The 23,792-nt window shown below is 26.7% G+C and overlaps 1 protein-coding gene across 1 annotated transcript in view; it reads right to left on the reverse strand.

Moving 5' to 3' along the window:
• Positions 1–23,792, reverse strand: part of LOC113557411 (calmodulin-binding transcription activator 1) — a 120,180-nt gene that overhangs the window by 91,423 nt on the left and 4,965 nt on the right. The window contains exons 2-3 of the mRNA XM_026962911.1: positions 18,641–18,788; positions 13,957–14,048 (exon numbers count right to left, since the gene is read on the reverse strand). Of these exons, the coding sequence (XP_026818712.1) occupies positions 13,957–14,048; positions 18,641–18,776 (228 nt within the window). The 5' untranslated portion in view covers positions 18,777–18,788. The remainder of the gene's footprint in view (positions 1–13,956; positions 14,049–18,640; positions 18,789–23,792) is intronic.

Below are 23,792 nucleotides of genomic sequence, written 5' to 3' on the forward strand. Positions count from 1 at the left end.
TCCAGTTATCCGGTAGTACCGGACACACCGTAACGTGTGTCGAGTACCTACCTGTAATACGTTTATTAGTATTTATACACGGATTGTACAATATAATATACGTGAGTATCATATCGATTCACTACGAGCTCTATTGGCGAGATAAATAATTAACACTAGTGAGTCGCACTGACGCTGCGCCTGTGGATATGCGAATACTACAAGTAAAAAGCTACGCGCTCAAACCTAATAATCGTTGTCGTTTCCACGGGGTCCACCGAGAGGAGTAAAAACCGGACAACGGGCAGTCTGGGGTATTATAATAGGTGTGTGTGTGTGTGTGTGTGTGGGCGGCAGTCGAGAGATAAAATAGTGTGCGAGATGGTCTCCGGCGAGTATATCTCCGCCGTAGTATTACCGACTCTTTGACTAGTATTGATTGTGGTCGGAGGGGGGTGGCAGTATAGGATTATATTTGAGACTGTGTGTGTGTGTGTGTGTGCACGTAGAATAACGTTCACACACCATTTTCTACTACTACACACACACACACACACACACACACACACACACACCACAGTGTCCATATAGTGTGAGAGATTTCCTTACAAAATATATTACACGCGCACGCGCGCGCATAACAAAATGTGTACATGTGTATTCGTGTATTATGCTCGCACGCGACTTTGCCACATTCGCATCAGTGTGTAAGTAAACGACTCAATGGTTGTAACCTCGTGACCCAATATAATTTCGTTATCCCTTTAAATAGGGTCGTGTCTGGCCACGAACGCCGTTACAAAACACGAATAATAATATACACTCTATTCGCGCGCACTTTGAAATAATATAGGTATAATATATATGTAGGTAGGTAGGTAAGTACTCGTGCGAGTATCTAATCGCGATCCCATTAAACCGACGACGCGACGCGCCCTCCGTCTTTCGAACAACAGCGGCGTCGTCGTTATTCTATTGCGAACGATTCGCGAGGAGACTGTTGAATGATATCGGCGTTTAAATATCTACGTTAATAATCTGCAGCTCGCCCATAAATAAATTAACACATCGAGTTGGCCGAACAAACTGCAGCCAGTCTATTTTTCCTTATCGAATAGGACACGACAACGCGTATACGGCTATTTGTACCCGTCCGGTAAACCTTTATTTATAGATACAGAGTGTATATAATTATTATCATTATAGTAGCTCTGTACAGTTTTTATCGGATTCCGTTGATCAGCTGCGGTGCATTAAATTAAGAACTATCCAAAGTTGTATTATTTAGGCACTTAGCAAATTACCACGGCCAGCCGTATTTCACAGCAACCGTAATAATGTACAATACTACCCAATACATTTCTTATATATATATATACATACGTATTATAGATAACAGATAAAGTATAAAACGTATGAAATATTATACCGGTCGGTCCACCTTTTAATGTCGATTTTAATTAAATATATCGATTGAAGTAGTGCCGACCGTGTTTAGTGTTTATACTTAGGACTCGTGAGTGATTGTATATTTTACTCGTATATATTTGGCTCATATTTAAGTGCTTTATAATACGATTCGCTATTAAAATAAATAAAATGAAAAATAAAAGATGAAAAAACTGTTTTATATATTATAAATCAACCAGAAATCAGTGCTATCAAGTAATAACGTTTGGTCATAGAGCGGGTTGAACCGTGAAAAATCAGATGGGTAATTTGAAATTACTTTACACATATGAAAGAGTCAGGAATAATAGCATATGTACGAAAAAGATTAATCATGAATAGTTATTAAAACAATACGAATTTGTATACATTCATTATTGTTTTTACTTTGTTTTCGTTTTGAAATGAAATGCATTTTTTAAATTTTTTTATTTATTTCAGAAATTTTCTCGACGTTAATATAGGTATAGATACCTACTAAAGATATAGAATAACGATTTGTCATACAGCGAAAAATGCATACTAAGCCTAATTATTAATGTTTTACACCTTTTACAACATAAAAGAACTGAATCAAGTCGATCGGCTTCGTCTAGATCCACTTGCTAAATTTGATAGAAATAATAATTTTTGTATATTTTATTATGTTTAATTTTTATATTTGATGAAATGATTTTGTAAATATATTTATAAACTTACAAAACTTTTACGATCAACTATTAAAATAAGTTTTTAGAATACCTACATGATTTTAACACGTTAAAAATATTAAGTTAACAAGTTAAATTGATGTGAATAATTCAAAAATATCATAAATAAATTGTATTCAGTATAAAATCATTTTTCTGCTAATTCTTATCATACAGTAGGAATGTAATAGATATTGGAGTATTTAAACCCAACTAAGTTATTACGACAAACATATTATTTGTTATGTCTTTAAATTCAGCGTTAATTCTAAAATTGCATGTTGATTGAAGATAATTAATATATTTTATATTTGTTTGACGTCAGATTAAAATGTATTCACATTTTCACAAATGGGTTTACAGAAAAAAAAAAAAGAAAAAGAAAAAAATAACTTTATTTAATTAAATTTGTATACTAAATGGATAAATGTGAAAAACTATTGTGATATTTATAATTAACTTAACCATTATAAAAATAGATTAAATTCTAAAAAAATAGCGAAAAAATTAGCTTTGATATTCAAATTGTTGAAGTATAAACGAGTTCTATGATGTATTATTCAAAACGTAGAGAAACATATTATTATATTATTATTGTAAGCCAACATTTATTTTTTATAAAATGTATACTGACTAATAAAATTAACAATAAAGCTACCTAGCTATTCAACGGAATTTTTTTTTCTTTTAATTAATTTTATACATAAAATTATAAAAATTAATAAATTACAATTTTCAAAAAATTAAAACACAGAGTTAAAATTGAAATTTTACAGAATTGATTTTACCTAATCATTAATGGTATTAGCTGAATATCATTATAACATTTTTAATATTCTAGACCCAAACCCAGCATATTTGAATGTTTTAAAACCAAAAACGTATTAGATAGTAATTTATTAATACAATTAACTTTTTTTTTTTTTTTAGAATTACCAGTGTTTTATAATTAATTACATTCATAAAATATACGAATAAAATTGGATTAACAACGTAGGTATACTGACTTTAATAAACGGAAATGTTTTTTCTTCAAATACTATAATTAATCATAACTTAAAAAATTAAAAATAATAATGTAACCCGTGTTATAATGTTTTTTTATTATACCCCAAATGAAAATAGTCGTCGTATGAGTACCCACCTAACCCTCTGAGTGTGGGCTGGCTGCGTTTAACTCGTAGATAGTTTACATTAATAGGGCAAAGTTTAGCATCATTACGGTGATGATGTAAACAAATAACTGAAAGATGGAGTTACACCCTTCGCTTTATGACGCAATGTTAAATTATGTTTATCTATACCGTGTAAATATTTGCATTTATTTTAGTATCTCGTAGGTATTGGAAAATCAATAATGTTTCTCTTCGGAACTTAGAAGAAAATATAAATTTGAAGTATTTGTATTATTATTATTATTATTAATATTATTGATCGTTTACAACTTTGACAGCCAGTATCCATTGGACTTGAGATACATTATAATGTACTTGTAACTTGTTTTAATGAAGCTAGGTTAGGTAAAGAAATAAAAATACTACGAGCTTTTAAATTGTTTTCAATAAATTATTTAGTTTTAGAAAATTATAAAACAAAACATTTCTATTAACATTTTAATACGAGTGACACGATGTCGTGAAAAACCGAGAATGAGTTTTGAGCGAGACGCGTCTTTGTTTATTTTTTCTTCTTCCGCTCAGTTGTTTTCTTATATTTTTATTATAATATATTCATAACAAAATTATAAATTTTATAACAACAATGTACGTATATGCAGTGGTTTAGTGCTCAATTTTAATACATTTCGCCAAAGGTAAATGAGGAAACGACAATAAATAGTGGCGGTGGTGATGGTGGTGTGCGTATACAGCGAGTACAACACCGCTGCAGCTAGTGCATCTACATAATATTATTATACACAGACATTACGCGATAAATAATCACAGATGACTTACTATGGTCCATTGCATGTGTACCGTGTGGTATGTTATTATATTTTTAATGAACTCGTAGGTATATAATCCGTTATAAACGTATTATAGTCGGATATCCCTGTTAAAAACGTCGTCAACTATCAGTGTCGGCCTATAGCCCGCGATTGGGCCACTGGCCCAGTAATTTGTAATGGGCCCCAAGCTCCATAAAACCATAAAAACAATTTAACTAACTTTTGATACATTTAAATAAAATAGATATATTTTTAATTAAAAATAATATTGTGCACGTTAAACTTTTTTGTTATCATATATTATTAAAAACAAAATGTATAATTGACGACGTTTTACATGTTTATTTTTTACAATTTATTACACATAAAATAGGAAATAATAAACAACCTTAGTGTAAAAAAAAAAAGAATAATAACATTAATTTAATAAATTATAAACTATTGTTAAAATATTAAACAACTAAATTTTAATTTATTACAGACTAACATATTATTAAGTATTAATAATTTCATCTCTTTTTTTAAACTGAATGATTTTTTTTTTCATCTAACAGTCAAGTTAAAGGATACTGTTGTCTTATCGAATTTTTATTTTTGAAAATATTCGTTCACACTTAACTTAACGCATGTACGTGTATTTGAATACAATGCACAATTTGTTGAATAAACCAGACTATTCCGCTGCGATTCCAATAGAATTTGAAATTTTTCATTCACGACTCATAAGTCATTTAAATATGCATTTTGCCCATTTATCCTAGTCGGGAAGCCGATATTGAAAAATATTCAAAAGCCCTCTGCAATCGGTGGGTAGTCGGGTAGACCAGACCGACACTGCAAGTTATTGTCTTTTAGTATTTTAATTTTTAACAATAATATGTATATTATACAAAAACGAATGAACGCGGTTTTTATAGGCCGTACTGTAAGATGTGTATTATATTTACGTGCCTTTTAACAATTTATGATGTTCGCAGATTATGCGCACGATAATCGTAATATTTAGTACGTCATAGTATTAAAATAACGTCGTCGTCATATTAACTATATTATATTATGTTCGAAATATAATAACTATTTTACAATGTATGTTAATACCCTGTTAAAAAAAAAAAATAATAATAATAATACAATTTCATCTCTTGTATCGTCCTCGTTCGGAAAAAAAAAATTATGTGTTATATCCGTGTACATCAATATCATGTCTAACAGTCCTAAACACGAATTATCGTAATAAAATAATAAAAATTTAATGTCTACATTTTCATTGCTGATTTGTAGGTAGCGAATACAAAACAAGGTACCGACTATACATAGTGAAATAAACATTTTAATTAAGTAAGTGACGTTTTGTAATACAATAGGTAGTTTATTTGTTGGTACCATGAACTACTAATATAATATGTATTATTTCATATAAATAATTATTGTGAAACGCATCAAACACTCGGACGTGATTAAACAACACACATATTACATCCGCTCGTCAGTATCATATAGTGGACGCGGGTAATGGCTATATTATTATATAAGTATTTATATGTACAACGAGTACGGCGTACCTACTCAAAATTATTGTTTTTATTATAATTTAATATAAATCGTTTTCAAAATACGAATAAAAGTTAACCGCCTAGATGAGTGATAATTTGACTATCCGTTAAAAGGCCTAGTTTTACTTTTCTCTGCGGTCGGCGTCAAATATCGCGTTGTTTGAACACTCGTGACGTATGCCGTTTATACATATAATATTATACACGATAAATTACACGAGTGTTGTACCCAATAATGTCGTTAAATCATCTATACTGTGCCCGTAACGAATAATGACGATTCGTTATAGTAGTGGTGCGCATGACATTCGCCTATACAACCGACGTATATATCGTTTATTTCACAGTCTCACTAAACTTCTGAGCTTTTCGATAAGCCCCCCGACTGTGTGTACACTATTGGTGCGATATCGGAGTGAATAACGCCTATATGGGTTTGAAAAAAAAAACTATCTACTCAGACGAACAAAACGAATACCGCCATGAATTTCTTCGCGAACCGGGGCAAATCACATTAAACATTTCATACACCTTATATATATATATATATATATACGCAGAACTGTAGCTCAAATAAAATATTGCGCGTCTGCGGAAATAATATATGAAAATCGAGTGCGGGATTGAATATAACGGCGGCGGTGCCGATGCCGCTACATATTATACACTCGATCCCGACTGGAACTCGAACTAAGTGTGTATAATATATTTGCACGTGACAATCGTGATATCGAGATTGTAGTAACTGACGGAGTTAAAAATATAATATATCCGCGGAACGTGCACGTACCCGGGGCATCGTGAAATCTGATGCAGGGGTTATCGATTTCCTTTACCGGAAAAACGTATGTATTGGCGGTTTAACGGGTATTATTATACGAAATTGACAGCCTGAACTCTGCTGGTTCCTTCGTTTTTTTTTTCTCTCTCTAATCGGACTTGTTTATTAATAAGTTCTGAAAGATAGAGTGTAAACTACCGCTATACGTTTACACGCGGTTACATAGGTCCGAAAAAGCTAACGGAACCGTGATGATGGAAGGCTTTCGTCTCCCCTCTCCCTGCACTATCGAAGCACTATACCAAACAATTTCTATTCGTAATTTACAAATATTTATTTCAAGGTTAAGTACTGCTGCCCAATTGTAACTTTTAAATATATATTTTAAGTATCTAGTCGTCGAAAACTTCTTACAAACGATGAATCAGTTGTCATTATATTTGTAAGGTATATAGTTAAAATAAATAGGCCAAAATCGGAAAACCGATTTCAACATTATTTCCTGTCGAAATAATAATTATTTGCTGACTGAATTTTATTTTATCCATCGAAACTTTTATGTATTCGTTCAAAGTATTAAATATTGAAGTCTCAACATAATGATAACTATTATCTTTTCTAAACCAATAATACTTTATTCACTTCTTAGAATGAAACTTTCTTTTGATTAACATAGTAACTAATAAAAAAATATACACTGGTGTATAAAACTACTAACCGTAAACAAAAATATAATATAGAACAACATTATTGGAATAAATTGAATATACCTAAAATATATTATGACAAAAATATGTAAAAAATAAACACGTACGAAAAATAATTTTACTGCTCAAAGTCAACGCAAAAACACTTCTACCCATGAACTCTCAATATTTATTCACTTTAATTAATATTCTTAACTAGTTATCTTATTTAATTACTATGATAAATAATAATAAAATAAATATTTTTAAATAACCGACAATTTTAATAATGCAGAAATGTCTATTGCTCTAAATAATATTTTAAAAATAAAATAACATAGGTTAGGTTTAAACATAGAATTCAATAAAAAATAATAAAACGAAATCTCAATCTTTATCTACAGTCAATAAGTTACAAAAAAAAAAAACTAATAAGGATTAGTAAAAATAATCTTTTTTTGGCCAAATGGCCTATACACAAATACATTTAAACAATGTTATTTTTTCATTAAAATTATATAAATGTGATTGAGTAACTTATTATTAAAGCTAATGTTACAAGTCAGATTATGTTTTTTAAACTTAAATCAAATCTTAGTTTTAAGTTAAAAATAAACGAATGATTTATTTTGTTTTTGTTTTACTGTTTATTAAGTATACTCAAATAAACTACTCCTTTACGAGTTTTTTGTTTCATTTTCATTGTTCGTAGTTCGTGCAAAAAAATTGCTGGGGCTTAAATATTTTGTTTAAGAGAATGTTTTAAAAATCCTTTAAGCACGGTAATTAACAAATACAAATAAATTATGTTTATTATGTGTACAGTAATTAGTTAGTATATCCCACAAGCAAAGTAAAGAAGAATTTTAATCAAAATAGAGAAAGGTACTTAAAATAGCTTTTGATTATGCTTAAAAAATGTATATAACTATAGCTTAAAATTTTTTATATTATCAATTGTTTCATATTTAAATTTGTGTAATCTAGTTATATCTATATAGAATTATTATAGTACCTACAATTTATATATTTACTGGATAAATAAAAGAAATGTGAAGCTTAATTCAAGATATTTTTCTGAACTAATTTTATTGTTTTGAAAATAATACAAATTATTTCAAACATTGTGTTTTAAAAAATAGTTACACACTGGTTATTAAAAATTAGTAATATAGTGTTGATAATACACCATGTATGCATATACTATACAATTTAAAAAAATAAAATAATAATTTAATTTTTGCTGTAGTTAGTAATATATTCAAGTTAATTACTCGATAGTTTATTTTATAATATTAATTATAAATGCTTATACAATAATTAATTTATTAAATGATTTTTTTCAAATAACCCGCAATTATACTATGAATTTAGATGGATAATCCTATGAAAGATTGTATAGAGTTATTTTTTTTCAAATATACAATAATAACAATTATATAATATCATATATTATGTTGTAGTTAGGTGATTAATACTCAACTACGATATGTATTTATTGTACGTATGTTATCTACCCTCGGTAGGTCAGTAGGTATTGTGAGTGCTCATAGTGATTTCTACACAGTGTGTGGATTACAAAATAAATCATAATTTCTTTTAAAAATAATATTAGCTTACTATATTTAAGGTGATCAGCCTTCAATATTTTAACCATACGTCCGGAAAAACTGTGGGAATATTCAAAACTAACCTGTAGATAACTACAGAACTATATAATATAAGTATGGAACAAAAATAAATGAAAAACAAAACACTGTTAAAAGTAAAGTATTGTCAAAACTGAAAAAAAAATTACATAACATAATTATACTATTATAATGGCATGTTTTTGTGATAACATGATTGATTTCAATATCAATTGCCGAGAGAGCAAATAGGCTCGGCATGAATTCAACTGTGAAAAAATAACTGATGACATTGTGTAAAGCATTATTCATTGAAACAAGAAAAAATTGATTATATGTATACATATATATATATGTATGTATGTATTATATAATATGTATATGTATTCATGTACAAAACAAATGTATACACATTGAGGTAGGAGTAACGATAAAAGAGAGGAATGCAAATAAAACTATTTTATTACAATTGTTTTTGAGGGATGTTGTTTCCGGGCTGGTTCCAGCTGGGGAAAAAAACAATTTATTTCTTCATATAGGTGCTACATCATGGCTTTCAATCCCTCTAGCGATTTTGATTTCATTTTAAATATTAAGTTTTTATAATATCGATTTAGAGTTGGCCATAAAGTGCTGTTGGCATTTGCAACGATGGGAATTCGTCCAAACAATGCGTGCATTTGGTTTATTATCAATTTTATCAATCAATTGAATTCTTGTGTTTTGTGTTATGAATGAAATTACAGTTTAATACTAAGTTGATATATTTTGACATCTTTTCCAATTATATATTAATTATACCTAACTATAATGATAAAATGGCATAACCTATTGAGTACTTACTTATCTTTGAATTCCTATTTTATTTCCAATAACAATAATAATAATAATAATATATAAAATGTGAAGACCTGTATTATAGCTACATAATATTTATAAAAGTTGATAAGAATAAGATAAAATAAATATGAGAATAGAAAATTGATTATTTAATGAAAAAAATTGTCCACAATGACAATGTGTGGCATACGTATATTTTCCAAAAAGTAATATTTATGTACACATTATATAGCCGATTGTTTTAAACTTTAATAAACAACACCGTCCTTTCATTCAAATCTTAGTAAGTATTCTTACAATTCTTTTTATAGACAAAAACAAAAACTATAAAATTACAAAAATGCATATAGGAACAATATTTAGTATTTCTAGATTAATCATAAAAAACCGAGTGTATTATACTTGCTGTTGGCCATATTATTATTGATGAAAATATACAATGGTTATGACAATGGTTCGTGTTATCCTTGCTAAAATGTCGTTTTTAAAGTGTAAAATAAATAATGGGTATTCAAGAATATGACAAAATATTTAACTACATAATAATAATAAAGTATTTTAATAACACGCATGTAGAACTAATTAGATAGATAATAATAATAATAAAAAAAAAATCACATTGTTTAAAAGTAACTTGTGACGTACATTTTAATATTTTATGTGAGTATATAACCCAGCATAACCATACAAAAACCTCTACACCGGGCAGCTATTTGACACTAATTCTAACTATTAAAATATGAATTGTGTATAACATAATAGTCATAATACGTTTAGAGCATTTTAATATAATAATATAATATAGTCAATATATTGTAATGTATTTTACAATCAAACCAATGTTTTCAAATAACAAGATGACGTAATCAATTGGGTAATTAATAATTGTAAACCGTTTTTATAAGAAGTCAAGTCCTCAAGTCATTGGATTGACATTGAAGTTCAATTACGAATACGAAAAAATAGTGTCAATTCAATACAATGCACATGCGTGTACTAAAATACTATACGTACAGTTCCTTTAATGTCAACATACATATATATACATACATACATACATACATACATACATACATACATTACCCCGATATGCGAACAAGGAATCATTAGAGAAAGAAATAGAAGATCCCCAGCTGAGCGATGGAATTGAATTATATGAACGCACGTCAGCCAAGTCACGGGTGATTTTATAGAGATGGGAAGGTAGAAGTCTAATAGAGTATGAAATCCGATAAATTCGCCGTTTTATATTCAACCGACGAAATGGCGTAGGGTGGAGTAGGGATAAAAAGCCGCCCTCCACGTGAAATCCTATCGGACAGCCAGTACCCAATGACGTCTAAATTGACATTTCACATACGTAACAAACTGGTCTTTACTAGTTTGAAATGAAAATATATTAAAGTACATTAAAATTCAATAGTCAAAACTCTCAGGAAATTTCAAGAAATAGGAACAATTCCTATACTGACGATATAATAAAAGGTACAAAGCGTAGTTTCAAAATCATATTTTAATAAGTACCGATTGATTTATAAATTATACAAGTACACGATGTGGTATTATTTTAGTTTTTAATAAACCAATCAGTAAGTAAAGAAAAAGTCTGCTGTCCAAAAAGTTACCAACACGGTAAAGTGGAAAATTGAATTAAATTACAATCAATGGCGATATAAATAAATTATTATCATTGAAATGTCAGACTAATTAAATATTGAAATATGAATAATTAAACATTATTACCATAAAATAATGAAGCTAGCTGAATTCATTGGCATTATGCATTTGAAATAAATGAACGGAGAAACTTTCTACTTATATATTACAATTAATACATATAACACAACAATTTAAAAAATAAGATTAATATTTGATTTTCGTTAAGTACTGACATAAAATATTTAAACAGTAAATATTTGTTTTCAAAAAATCTGCGATTTAAAATATTTATTAAGCTACAAGAATAATATATTATGTATGTATAAATATTAATGATTTATAAAATTCGTATATACTAACATGAAATGAGGTAAATAATAGTAAAGGTAACGGGCAACAGGTACTTAATATTAAAGTATAAGTTCAAATATTTGTATCGATAATCTGTATGAATTTTATATTTTTTTTAAAAGTTATAAAAATATTATTAAAATATTATAATTACTATGAAAAAAAGAGAACCAATTAAAATTATCTCTAACCGAGTTTTCAATACTTATTTAAATTCTTTCACATTAGCATAAGAAATTATTTTACTTATTTTTATTTTTAGTTGAATACGATAATATCCCATGGTCGGGGCGAAGCTTACCAAAAATGTTTATTTTGCTATATCGGATTAACATATTATCATTCACTTTTTATTAAACAGTTTTAAACTTAAATCGCATATTTAAAACCAAAACTTCGACAACAGAATATATTTTATATTAATTTGTATTGAATAAATATAAAACAATTTGAAATCGAAATTAATCGAAAAAATCATATACTTGCTATATTCTATAAATCTGTGTATAATAAGTAATCAACTGCAATTTTTTTGGACTATTATTTTTAAAAAGTAAAAACAATATAAGGAAGTTTTAAATTTAAAATATTTCAGTACACTCGTTATAATTAGGAATAAAGTAGCTAAAAAATTACAAAACCAATAACTCCTATGCTATAAATAGGAGACAATTAATGTTTACTCCTTAAAACAACTTATTTAAATTACAGTTTATAAATTAAATGGCAAGTACGTAGCGTCAAGTTTGAAACAGCATTAAAAATATAAATCGTAGATTTATAATTGTTACAGTAAGTACCTGCTGAAGACAGCGGGAAAATGTTCGTATATAATATATTATACTGAATTAAAAATTAATCTTTATTGTTTTCTATGTACTTACGAAAAGGGCACTAAAACAATCTACCCGACCAATTATACGAAATCCTTTGTCGAATCATACCGAACGGCATTATATACAGATTAATTAAATAAGCAGTGAAAAAAAAGGTGAATAATTGTAAATAAATAAATCAGTAGTTAAATATCAAGTTAAAAAAAAACATGTAGGTATAAATGATAAATAATGTAAAGATTTAATTTTTTTATGTACATATTATTTTTTTACATCGCCTGTTGGAGTACACAATAATAATTGTTCAACCATTAAAACTTGATATTTTAAAGTTTATTTCCCAATGATAAAGACATGTCATCTACTCGTTATTTATCATAATAACTTAAAAGTGTGAAGCCTCCACAAAGCACTTTCCACAACGTCACACGTTTTTATGAGGCTTCAACATAAATATATATAAATATGTGTACAAAATATATATGTATTATAATTTAATAACCTACTCGCGTACCCCCCTCGCTGTCAAACCTTTGAACTGATATAGGTACTCGCAATAAATAATTATAAATCGAAATTTAATTATTATTTTTTTTTTTTTTTTTTTTTTTTTAATATCTGTTTCACCTGCAGTATTCGAGTATTTCCGAGCTCAGTATTATATTTAAAAATCAAATCAATTCAACAACTATCTAATTTTTACCAACGCGATATCTAGTAAGCTATAATATATATATATTTTATTTTATATACTATCGATACGTAGGGTATATTCATGGTTTAAATTAAATTTTTGTCCGTAATTTCAGCTGTTATATGTCACACCTTTTATCATAACCGATTTAATCATTTTTTTTTTCGTACATAAGCAGTTTCTTCAACTAAACTTTAATTACATTTTTCGACGGAGAAAAGAATCTACTATATTAATCTACTTTATTACTTTATCCATCAAATAAGCAGCTGATTACTGGGTCACATTATCGTAAAAAAAAATCTGCGTGGAGAACGTTAAAATGCAATGACTGAATGTCCTATTATTAATTACATTATACTTAGTACATATTTTGATACTTCAATATTTTTTTGGTACTTAACTCTTATATTGTAAAACCTATGTTAATATATTGCATAATGCTATATCTTAAATGAAGCTTTTGTGGAGTCAAAATATCACTTCTACAAATAACATTGATTTTTTTTTTTTAAAAATCATAAGACTATATAAAATAAACTATAGTTTTCTTTGTGGGAGAGGGCAGAATTAATCCGATATAGTGTGTCGATCTACAAATTAAAACAGTCATCAACCACTCTGCTTATTCATTGTAAGTTTTTAAATAGTTTTATGCATACGAAAACTTTATTATGATTATTTGTTATTTAAAGATAACGTTATACTTTGAATAGCTATAGAAAAATATTGCTTATATAGTAATAAATAATAATAATATAAAAAAAAACTTAGTCCGTGAACTTTTTAACATACTATGCACTGTAAGTCTAATCTGAATATCTCAATGGTATAGTTTTATTAATAATTTCATTGTAGCTTACCTCGTTAGTGTTCCAGCGATGTCTTTGAACAGGAAAATGCTCAGCACGTGGCAAACTCTCCAAGTTATCTGGCAATTTAATTGGTTCTCCTTCTGAAAATGTAATTAAACGTTCATGGTATGATAAATACTTTATGTTTATAATCGTTTAATGGATATATAACACATTAATTACACAGTATTTATATAGCATACTTAGATACTATTAACAATTTAATGACATTTCAGAAATATCTAAATCAAAGTATTTATATATTTAAAACAAATTGTAGATGAAACTCAATTCAAAAAAATGGGTATTGCTTTGCTGTATAGTGGAGATGGAGAGTAGGTCACTGGTCACTAAAATGGATGTGTTAAATTTGAATGCAATGACGGGTATCAAAAATTTTATGAATTTTCAACTTCAAAATTCCTTGCAAATTTTCGCGATTTTGATATATTTCGTAAATATTTGAACTTTAAATGCTTATAAATAAAAATTGTGACTAACGATTTTTGATTATTTTTTTCTACTACGATAAGTACAACTTATAATAAGCCTTGTATTAAATTTTAAAGATTTTTTGGATAGCCAAATTTTTTTTATCGGCATTTCAAGAAAAAAATTAAATTAATATAATATTATTATGAATAAGTTAAGCACACTGAAAATTAACAAAACAAGTGCCTATTTATAAACAAAGGGATGTTTACAATAATTATAATAATATTTCATTGTATGTCCCTGTAATTCTATTATATAAAAACAAATTACGTCTTATGCAAATTAAAAAAAAAAAAATGCTTATGAATATTTTATCTGACTTTATAAAATATTTTAAATTACGATTTAAGTTCAAAACTTTAAACTTTTAAATACGTTAAAAGATAGTTTGTTATATAATTAATTTTCTAAGAACGGATAAACAATTTTATCCGTCTTCAAGTTATTTATTCAAGAAATAGTGTTCCATAACACGTAACATAATTTAGAAAGAAAAAAAAAATCAATAGGTTGTTATAATTTTAACAATGATATCATTAAAATTAAAAATTGTAATTTATTTTATTTACTTATGAAAAAAATATTTCAGTTTATACTTTTGTGCATATAAATTTTTTTTTAATTATTAAACATTTAATTTGAAAAACTTAATACAAACTACGTCTATAAATTATTGGGTTAAATATTTTAGGGATTGTTCGTTAGTAATTATAAGTTATTTATAAGCTAGCTTGTGTATACATAACAAATAAATAAATGCATACATATTTAAAGTCGTTTTATTCATTTTTTCATGTATTATACTTAGATTATGCCTTTGTCTATAACTACATAAAGTCTACTCCTATGTAAAATATAACATGAAACGCTTATATTTTTAAAGTAAATGCATTAAGACACGTCCTTTTCTTAACAAAGTATAAAAATTATGACCATGTAATAGAACATAAAAGGTGTAAAATGGTATAACACTAAAATAAAATGCCGTATTTCAACACCACTATAATTATAGTTATAATAAATTCAAGTTTTCTAAGTTCAATATTTCAATATTCGTATTATATAGTACTATGGGGTAATAAAATAAAAATTTTCGTTATTTAAATTTAGCATAGAAGTGTATAATATTTTCCTCAATAACATCGTTTTACTTTTTTGAGTAGATAAGTTATTAAAAACGGTGATAAGATAACCGTATAACGAGCATAATATTACTTATTAATTATTATAAAATGTATAAGTATTATAAATACAGACTATCAATATTTAGTCGAATGAAAATCGTGTGATACTATCTATAGTTTTTAAATAAACCCAAAATGTGCTTGTCATGCCATCTCCCTCATTTATTTATAGTTCATTAGTCATCACTAATGAATTCCAAGCATACATTTTATATTATAATGATATTTATTTAAATTGATATTGATCACATTATTATTCTATTAAACTAGTAATTATAACTATAGTTACTTTAGTTATGTTGTCTTAATGAGACTTTAGACAGATCTCTGCTTCATTAGGGATTAAGTCGCAGTAAACTTATCAACGAACTCACACTTTGAGTTGTTACAATAATAATTACTAACGCCGAAACCTCTGACGGGTTTTTAGCATTACTACTCGTATAATTACAATATTATTAATTAGGTTTTTTGCGAACAAAAGAAAAAAAATTATTTAATTAGTATTAATTTTACAAAAATATATGCAATTAATCATTTAAGAAACATCAACATTTATACTAAAATAATGACTAATATTGCATAGTTTAATTCTACCGCATTTTGAATAAAATAAAATATAATTATTAATTAGTAAAAACAATAAATTTTATTGTGTTGGTTTGTTTCCGATAACATTTTTTTAGATAATTTGAGTTACATATAATGTGATTGAGTTAAAATACTTTATACTAGGTGACAAATAATTGTATTATTTCCTGAAAATGTACATTATAAATTTATCAGAATTATCTTAAAAATTAAAGTATACAAACATGACGTTACTGTCGTTACTACTACAAAGTCCTTTTTTCTTCTTAAAATTTGATAGTAGGTTATATTACTGTAATATTATTAAAGACAACAGAGTAAAGTATATGATTCTGAACGCTAAGTTTACTATGTTATACGTCAGTAAGACAGAGACAACTGCACTGAACAAATGCGAGTTTAATGTCCTCTTAATAAATTTAAAAAAATAGTTTTTCAAAACGAAAATAAGTTATAATGAGTAAGTACTCATAAAAATGGCTTCTTCATGGTTATCTTAACTCATACGAGTAAACCTTTAAAATTTGTAATACCCAATTTATTTTTCTTCTGTTAAATAACTATAGGTTACAACCTAAGCTGTTCAAAAAACTGTTTTTATAGTATTAATTATAATTAGGTTAATACGTGATTAGGCAATAATAAATGCTTTAAGACTAATGTAAATGAAGTGTTATAAATTCATATTATATATAATGATTTCACAATAAAATCACATTAAGATATAAAATAATATTGATCTTTATATTCTTTTTTAGTGTTTAATTTTATAAAATTAGAATAAATGCTAAAAATGTATTATTTTCGTTGAAACTTCGATTATAAGAAATTCAATCTAGAACAATATTTTAATATTCACAGTTGGACTTTTTAAGTTATATTTTTTGACGAATTTTTCCATTTAAAAAGTGCCTTTTTTACATTCCACAATACTATTTAATTTCTAAGAATCTACAGTAAAAATTACAATTTTTGAAATTATATTCAATTTTAAGTTTGACTAATAAAATTTTTGGTTTTTATAAAATAATAAAATTGGATATTGTAGACTATGAACCAAGTTGTATGCAATATGAGAGTAAACTAATCAGTATATTATTATAATTATTATATTTAAATATTAAATTAAATATATAACAATATGAACATTGTAAACATACGAATATAAAACATAATAATTTAAATTGTATTTAATTTAAATGATGGGTTAGGTTCTCATTTTTATATACCCATGCATTTTAATGTATAAGTACATATATTTAATTTATTCACCATAGAAGTATGCGAATTAGTTGTGTCAGTAAAAATAATAATAAACATATTGAAACTTATAGATACATTTATACCTGTTAACAAATACCTTTAAAATAACAAACTTTTGCATATTAATAATTAATTTAACTTTATGTATAAGTATTATAGGTACCTATCCAATTTCAAGTAGTTACGTTATAAATAATGATGTTCTATAATTTTATGATTTTAATCGATGCCTAATAATTATTATTACAATTATGTTTTGATGTGTTTATCATCTGTTATACTATTTTTTATCTCTGCAGAATACACGTACAACATAAAAATCCGTAGGTACACAACTATTCGCATTGGTTTTATTCTAGGTGTATCGAACGTTTGTCATAATATAATACAAAACGGTCGTTGCAATTTCGAATACCCATTTTTCATTAAAACTGTACACATTTGCCATGACAGTGTCTATAAGTGTGTTACCAATATACACCCGATGTTTATCTAAATTGCAATGTTGGTTAATAAATCGCAGTGTGAAAAATAAGCCAGATATCTAAATCATGGGCTGTATTTGACAGTTTACGAATTGCATTTGTAAATAACATCATGGTTGATTATATTTTCACTGTTTACCCCGAAGGGGTTTAATGTATTTTACTGTTCACATTTTTATTTTTAAATTTTGATATCTAAACGAATCTAGAAACGATGTACCTACCTACCTACCTCGAAAGAAATGTAGATTTTAATTACGATTTCATTAAATCAAAAGAACATTACTCATGTAAATTTCTCTGTTCGACCGTTCAACAAGCCACAATTTATCTTGTTATACAATTCATTTCAATTAAAGTGCATACTTAGGGAAAAACTATTTAAAGTGTTTTTAAAATTATCATAGTTTGAGAAATTAAAATAGTATTTGATATAAATATTAATATTATTGATAATGCAAATGTATCTATAAAAATTACTTAAGCTTATACCAACAGAATATTAGACATATTTCAAGACAGTATTGATTCTCGTTTGAATGGATTATTCCATTTTATCCCGTGACAAGCAATTTATGCACTAAGACTGTTCATTGTATTGCGTAATTTTTGAATATGATAGGTTATTGGAACTTTTATAGTATTAAAAAAAAAAAAACTAAAAAAATATATTACTTTGATTTAATGGAATGTGATTGTTTGCGTGGGCGTGAGTTTGTAGATGTATTCTCGTGTGGTGTTGTTGACTGTACAGTGTGACTGTTTCACCCGTACAATATTCTGCAGTGAACGACTCATGACGACTGGACATTTTTTTTATTACCTGAAAACAAAACCGAACATAATGTATATTTTAAACTTTGTGCTAATAAATAATTTATTGTACATATTATGGGTAAGAGCTATTTAGTAGTTATTAGAGTCAAAATGACCATATTACTATTGTGTAGGTACATATTATTCAACAGTTTCCCTCATCTGGAAGTTATAAACACGAATAAAAAAGTTACATAATAATATAACGTTGCACTAAAAACCGTTAAAATTCTGCCAAATGTGCTCTTAGTACTAAATGCCACATTTTTAACCTCAACCTGCAGCCAAAGTCCCCGATTCTCACATTCAACTCAAAACAAAGCCATATGCCAAAGCTAATAAGTTTCTAATAATTCAAATTTACCCAGATAATATGTCCGATATTTTTCTCATTTCATTTCAAATCTAATTCATTAATGAGACCTTTAACTTCCCTATTTTAATAATGTTTTAACATTCAAATTTTGTTATCAGTTTAATACAATTAATGTCATAATTATAATATCGTGGACCAAATTTCATCATTAATATTTGTTTTCCTAATTTAATAGTTTAGTATTATGTATTGATTGATTAGTTTATACTTAAAATTATAATTTTCAAAACTAAAGAAGTTATACCGAGTTTATTAAATAAAAAATAAAACTAATAACACTACGATTTGTCACTCATCTAATAATGTTAGGACATTCGTAGGATACCTAAAATTTAATTTTGAGCTTCTATGGTCTCAACCGATAACTGTAATCTATAAGTTATTTCTTATTTCGGCACGGGATTTAGTTTAGGAACTTAGAAATTGGTTGAGTGAATCGAAAAATTCAACTGTTTTGTAGTTTTGTACCTCACTTTAAGTTAGATTACAACGTTTAAATGAATAAACTTGCTTCACACTAAAATATATATGGTAAAACTACTAATGTATTGTAATGTTATTAATTACTAAATTACATCCTTAAAAAGATCTAAACTACATTTATAATAAATTTTACTTTATATTATTCCATAAATACATATTTTATGTATCCATTACATTCAATATAATTGATCACCAATTGAAATAATGAATACATTAAAATGAATATTCTATGCACTATGTAGAGTTGTAGATACTATGCAAATTTGAGTCTTTCGCGATATCACGCTTTTGAATAATCGTATAGTCATTTGAATTACCTACGATAATTCTAATTATGAGATCGTGTTTTATTTCGATTGTCACATCGATAATATAATTCCGCTAAACATCTAAGGCTGTGTGTGAAATCATTGTTATGGCTTATTGGTCAAATTATTATTGTTTAATTTTAATGACACCTACATAAAAAAAACCATATACCTACCTACCGTTACAGTACGTTATTACGTTTACGAGCAAGTACCTATATTTAGCTCTCGTACGTGTTTTTAATCATTTTATTTGGTATATTTATCGAATTGTCGGTTAAATAATACGTTGCTGTGCAGAGCAATTTAGATATATATTTTAAACAAATTGACAACACCATATACTAGCAACAACATTACCTCGAGTGCATATGTAAAATAACGCTATGATATATTATTATTATTTGCATACCTATACGCACAATAATAATATAATATGTACATTGTACATTGTATATCAAACATAAAGTGCAAATGTATTTCTTTCATACGGATATTTCGCTATAAACATTGAATTTACTTGGCACGTCTCGTCTTTGTCTTCGCCAAAATGTTTTTGAGGTCGACACTGTGTCTCCGCGGTTTACACGGACATTATTTTGTGAATACACTTCGTGCATCCATATTATTATTCTATTGATAGTGTATAATGTATAGGTAGGCAAACGGTGCACTGTGTTTTTTAGTAACAAATCAATTGTAAATAAATCAATATTCAAAAGCTTACATATTATACAATAAATGTGAGTATAATAATATACACTTAAACGTCATGTGTACGCGATATATATGTATGTATAATATATTTACGTAATAACTTATTATATTATACGGAGCGATATATTTTGCACTAATATAACTAGTTAACATCAAGCCATATTTTAAATCATAACACAAACACACACACGCACATTATTATACTATTCCATTTGAACCAATCGCGCAGTATTCACCATTTACGCAAACATATTATTAACTGTGTTGTTTCTAACCTATAGTAACTATCAACAATCAAAGTAAATAAACGATGATGGTGTTCTCCTTTGTATACATAGGTACCCACTGCACATCATATCCCACGATATCGTTAAACATTATTGAAAAGCTGTTTAAGTTAGGACTTAAGACATGTTATTTACCGTTCATAATCAACATTATTATTAGGGTCGGAATATTAATGCGTTGGTGCATTTCAAAGAAGTAATGGAAGACGAAAGCATATTTCAGAATATACACAGGATACCTATGTATTTTAGGTGAAATGGGCATGATTATAAAGTTGTTATAGATTTTAATCGAATTATTATAAATAGCATCTGCAACAGACTGAAACTTATATGGTAGGTCCCATCGCACATTACATTTAAGTAAAGCTTCTTTCGTTTTTAAAACGTTTAAAACGATTCTCTAAGTATCGTACTTATTTATTTTATTTTTGGTTTTATTTTGATTGTTTAAAACCGTCAAACCACATTTTTAGGTGGACAAAACTCTTACATCACCACAAGATCACCACAGAAGGTAGAGTAGGCGTGCGTCATTCTAGTTTTTACACGTATAATACAAAATCAATATATTAAAAACCTATAATAATAATAACAACTTTAATTTTGGTTATGAACTTTCTCCTCGTTTTTGCGGCGATTATACATCAAACTGTTTTCGGGACCCGGATGCATTCCCAATGTCCACAAAAAATAGTGTATTTTAAAATTACCTACCTACTGATTTACTTAATAGTTTTAAAATGGTTAATATTTATCGTATAGGTACATTACTTCAACTCTGACTATACTGATTGCAGTATGAAATCAAATCGGGACATTATATTATTGGGTGGTTTATGGATAAAATGAGATTACTTCCTAATGTATACGTCGTGGTATCACAAACGGTATCTTTTCTACAACTTATTAAAAAAGTTTACATCAAAAACTCACGCTTTAAAATAGTAACGCACTGTAAACGCTGGACAGTAAAGTTTTTAAAGCGTAACTACTTATATGACTATAATTTGTATGTTTATTTTTGGCTTCAAAGTTTGATTTGAATCCAACCATTAGAGTTTCTCTAAATTCTAATATTTAAGCAGTATAATAATTTATATTTTGAACGTAATATTTTAAATTACTGAAAATTAAATTCAGTCGCATTTGTGTAATAATCAATTATTTGTTTTATTTCTGTTTCCAAATCATGCTAGTTATGAAAATAATATCAGATGTAGGCAGAACTGTGTGATATATTCGTAATCAAATACTTATAATACAATCTAAATAGATTGTTGAAATAATTTCAACGACTTGTGTCCTCGCTTGAAAATTAGATTTACTGAAATTCAAAAACTCTCTAAAGTTTAGATTCATCAAATATATTACTAAAAGAACTGTCAACATAATTTCTGTATATTATTGAAATGCAATTATCAACACTTCGTTAATTTTTTTTCTCATAAAATCGATTGTACAGTTATGTAACATTACAGGTCTTTTACGCCAACTTATTTATCCTGGTAAAGGCTGGTTTTATGATTAAAATAATTTTTTATTGTTCTTATCATACATTTTTGCAATATATCAAAATAATTTTAATTTAACTTCTTATTACATTATAAGTAACTTATAAGTGTTCAAAAAAATAAGTTAATTATTTGATTGAGATTAGAATTTGTGCTCCACTAACTAATTTTCAAAGTTATGATAGTTTGTCTATATCAAAGTATAATTTTTATGTTTTTATGATAATATTACTCTCTTTTATTTTTACTCTATATTATATTTCCATAGAAACATAATATATTACCAAGCTATATAGCTTGATTGTTAGATTAAAATAAAAATGTTAAAATCTTTTAGCACTGAAATATTTACTAAATTACATATGTTTTATATTGATAGCTAATAAGTAAACAAGTAGGTATAGTAATATATTATAATATGGTTATATGGTTAACAGATTTATTTTACGTTATTTATAAAAAAAAAAACTGTACTCAAAGCATTTAATTTAAGTACTTTTTAAATCAATATTAGTATACAAATATTGACAACACGTACATATATTATTACAATTTTCAATCTCTGAATACAACAATAATGTATAAGATGTATCAACTATCAAGAATCGAGACAAATGATAATCTATTTCTATAAAAATAAACCTATTAGTTTTTACTTTATAGTATTATTGAATTATTGTAGATTTTACTCGATACCTATAAATAAAAACCACTTTTGACAATTGCTTATCGATTGTTTAAGTATTTGAATAAGTATTATTACTATAACAAATTATTTATTTATTATAAAAACATTTTAAGTTTTACAATTCTAGTAAAGCTTGAAAGAATATGATTTTAGATTCTACACTTAAGAAAATATATTAGTTTTCCAATATTTTGTTTTATGTGCTCGAAAAGTTTTAAAAGAATTGGTCACGGTTGACAATCTTAATTAGTTCAGTAAAAGTAATCTAGTATTTTCTAAAATTGTTGAAACAAAAGAAAAATTATAGAAAATCTAACCTAACCTAATATAACCTATTTTTGATCATTAAAATATTAAATTTTCTTTGACGTTAGACAAACTTGAGTCATTAATTTTTAAAGCTTAAATTAATATTTTTATAGGATTTATTTAGTTTATAAATACGGTAACATTTAAATACTGTATTAAATAGTATATATTGTAATGATTTATCATTTATTTCAAATGTAGATAATACGATAACTTTTATGTTAAACTAGTCAAGCATTCAATACCGAATTTCTATGCCTTATATTTTAAATTCTGAACGGAGTGATGAATGTATTGATTTTACAACGATGTGTGTTTTATTTTTTTAT

The sequence above is a fragment of the Rhopalosiphum maidis genome, chromosome 3 (genome assembly GCF_003676215.2).
Source record: "Rhopalosiphum maidis isolate BTI-1 chromosome 3, ASM367621v3, whole genome shotgun sequence".
In the NCBI taxonomy this organism is placed as follows: domain Eukaryota; kingdom Metazoa; phylum Arthropoda; class Insecta; order Hemiptera; family Aphididae; genus Rhopalosiphum; species Rhopalosiphum maidis.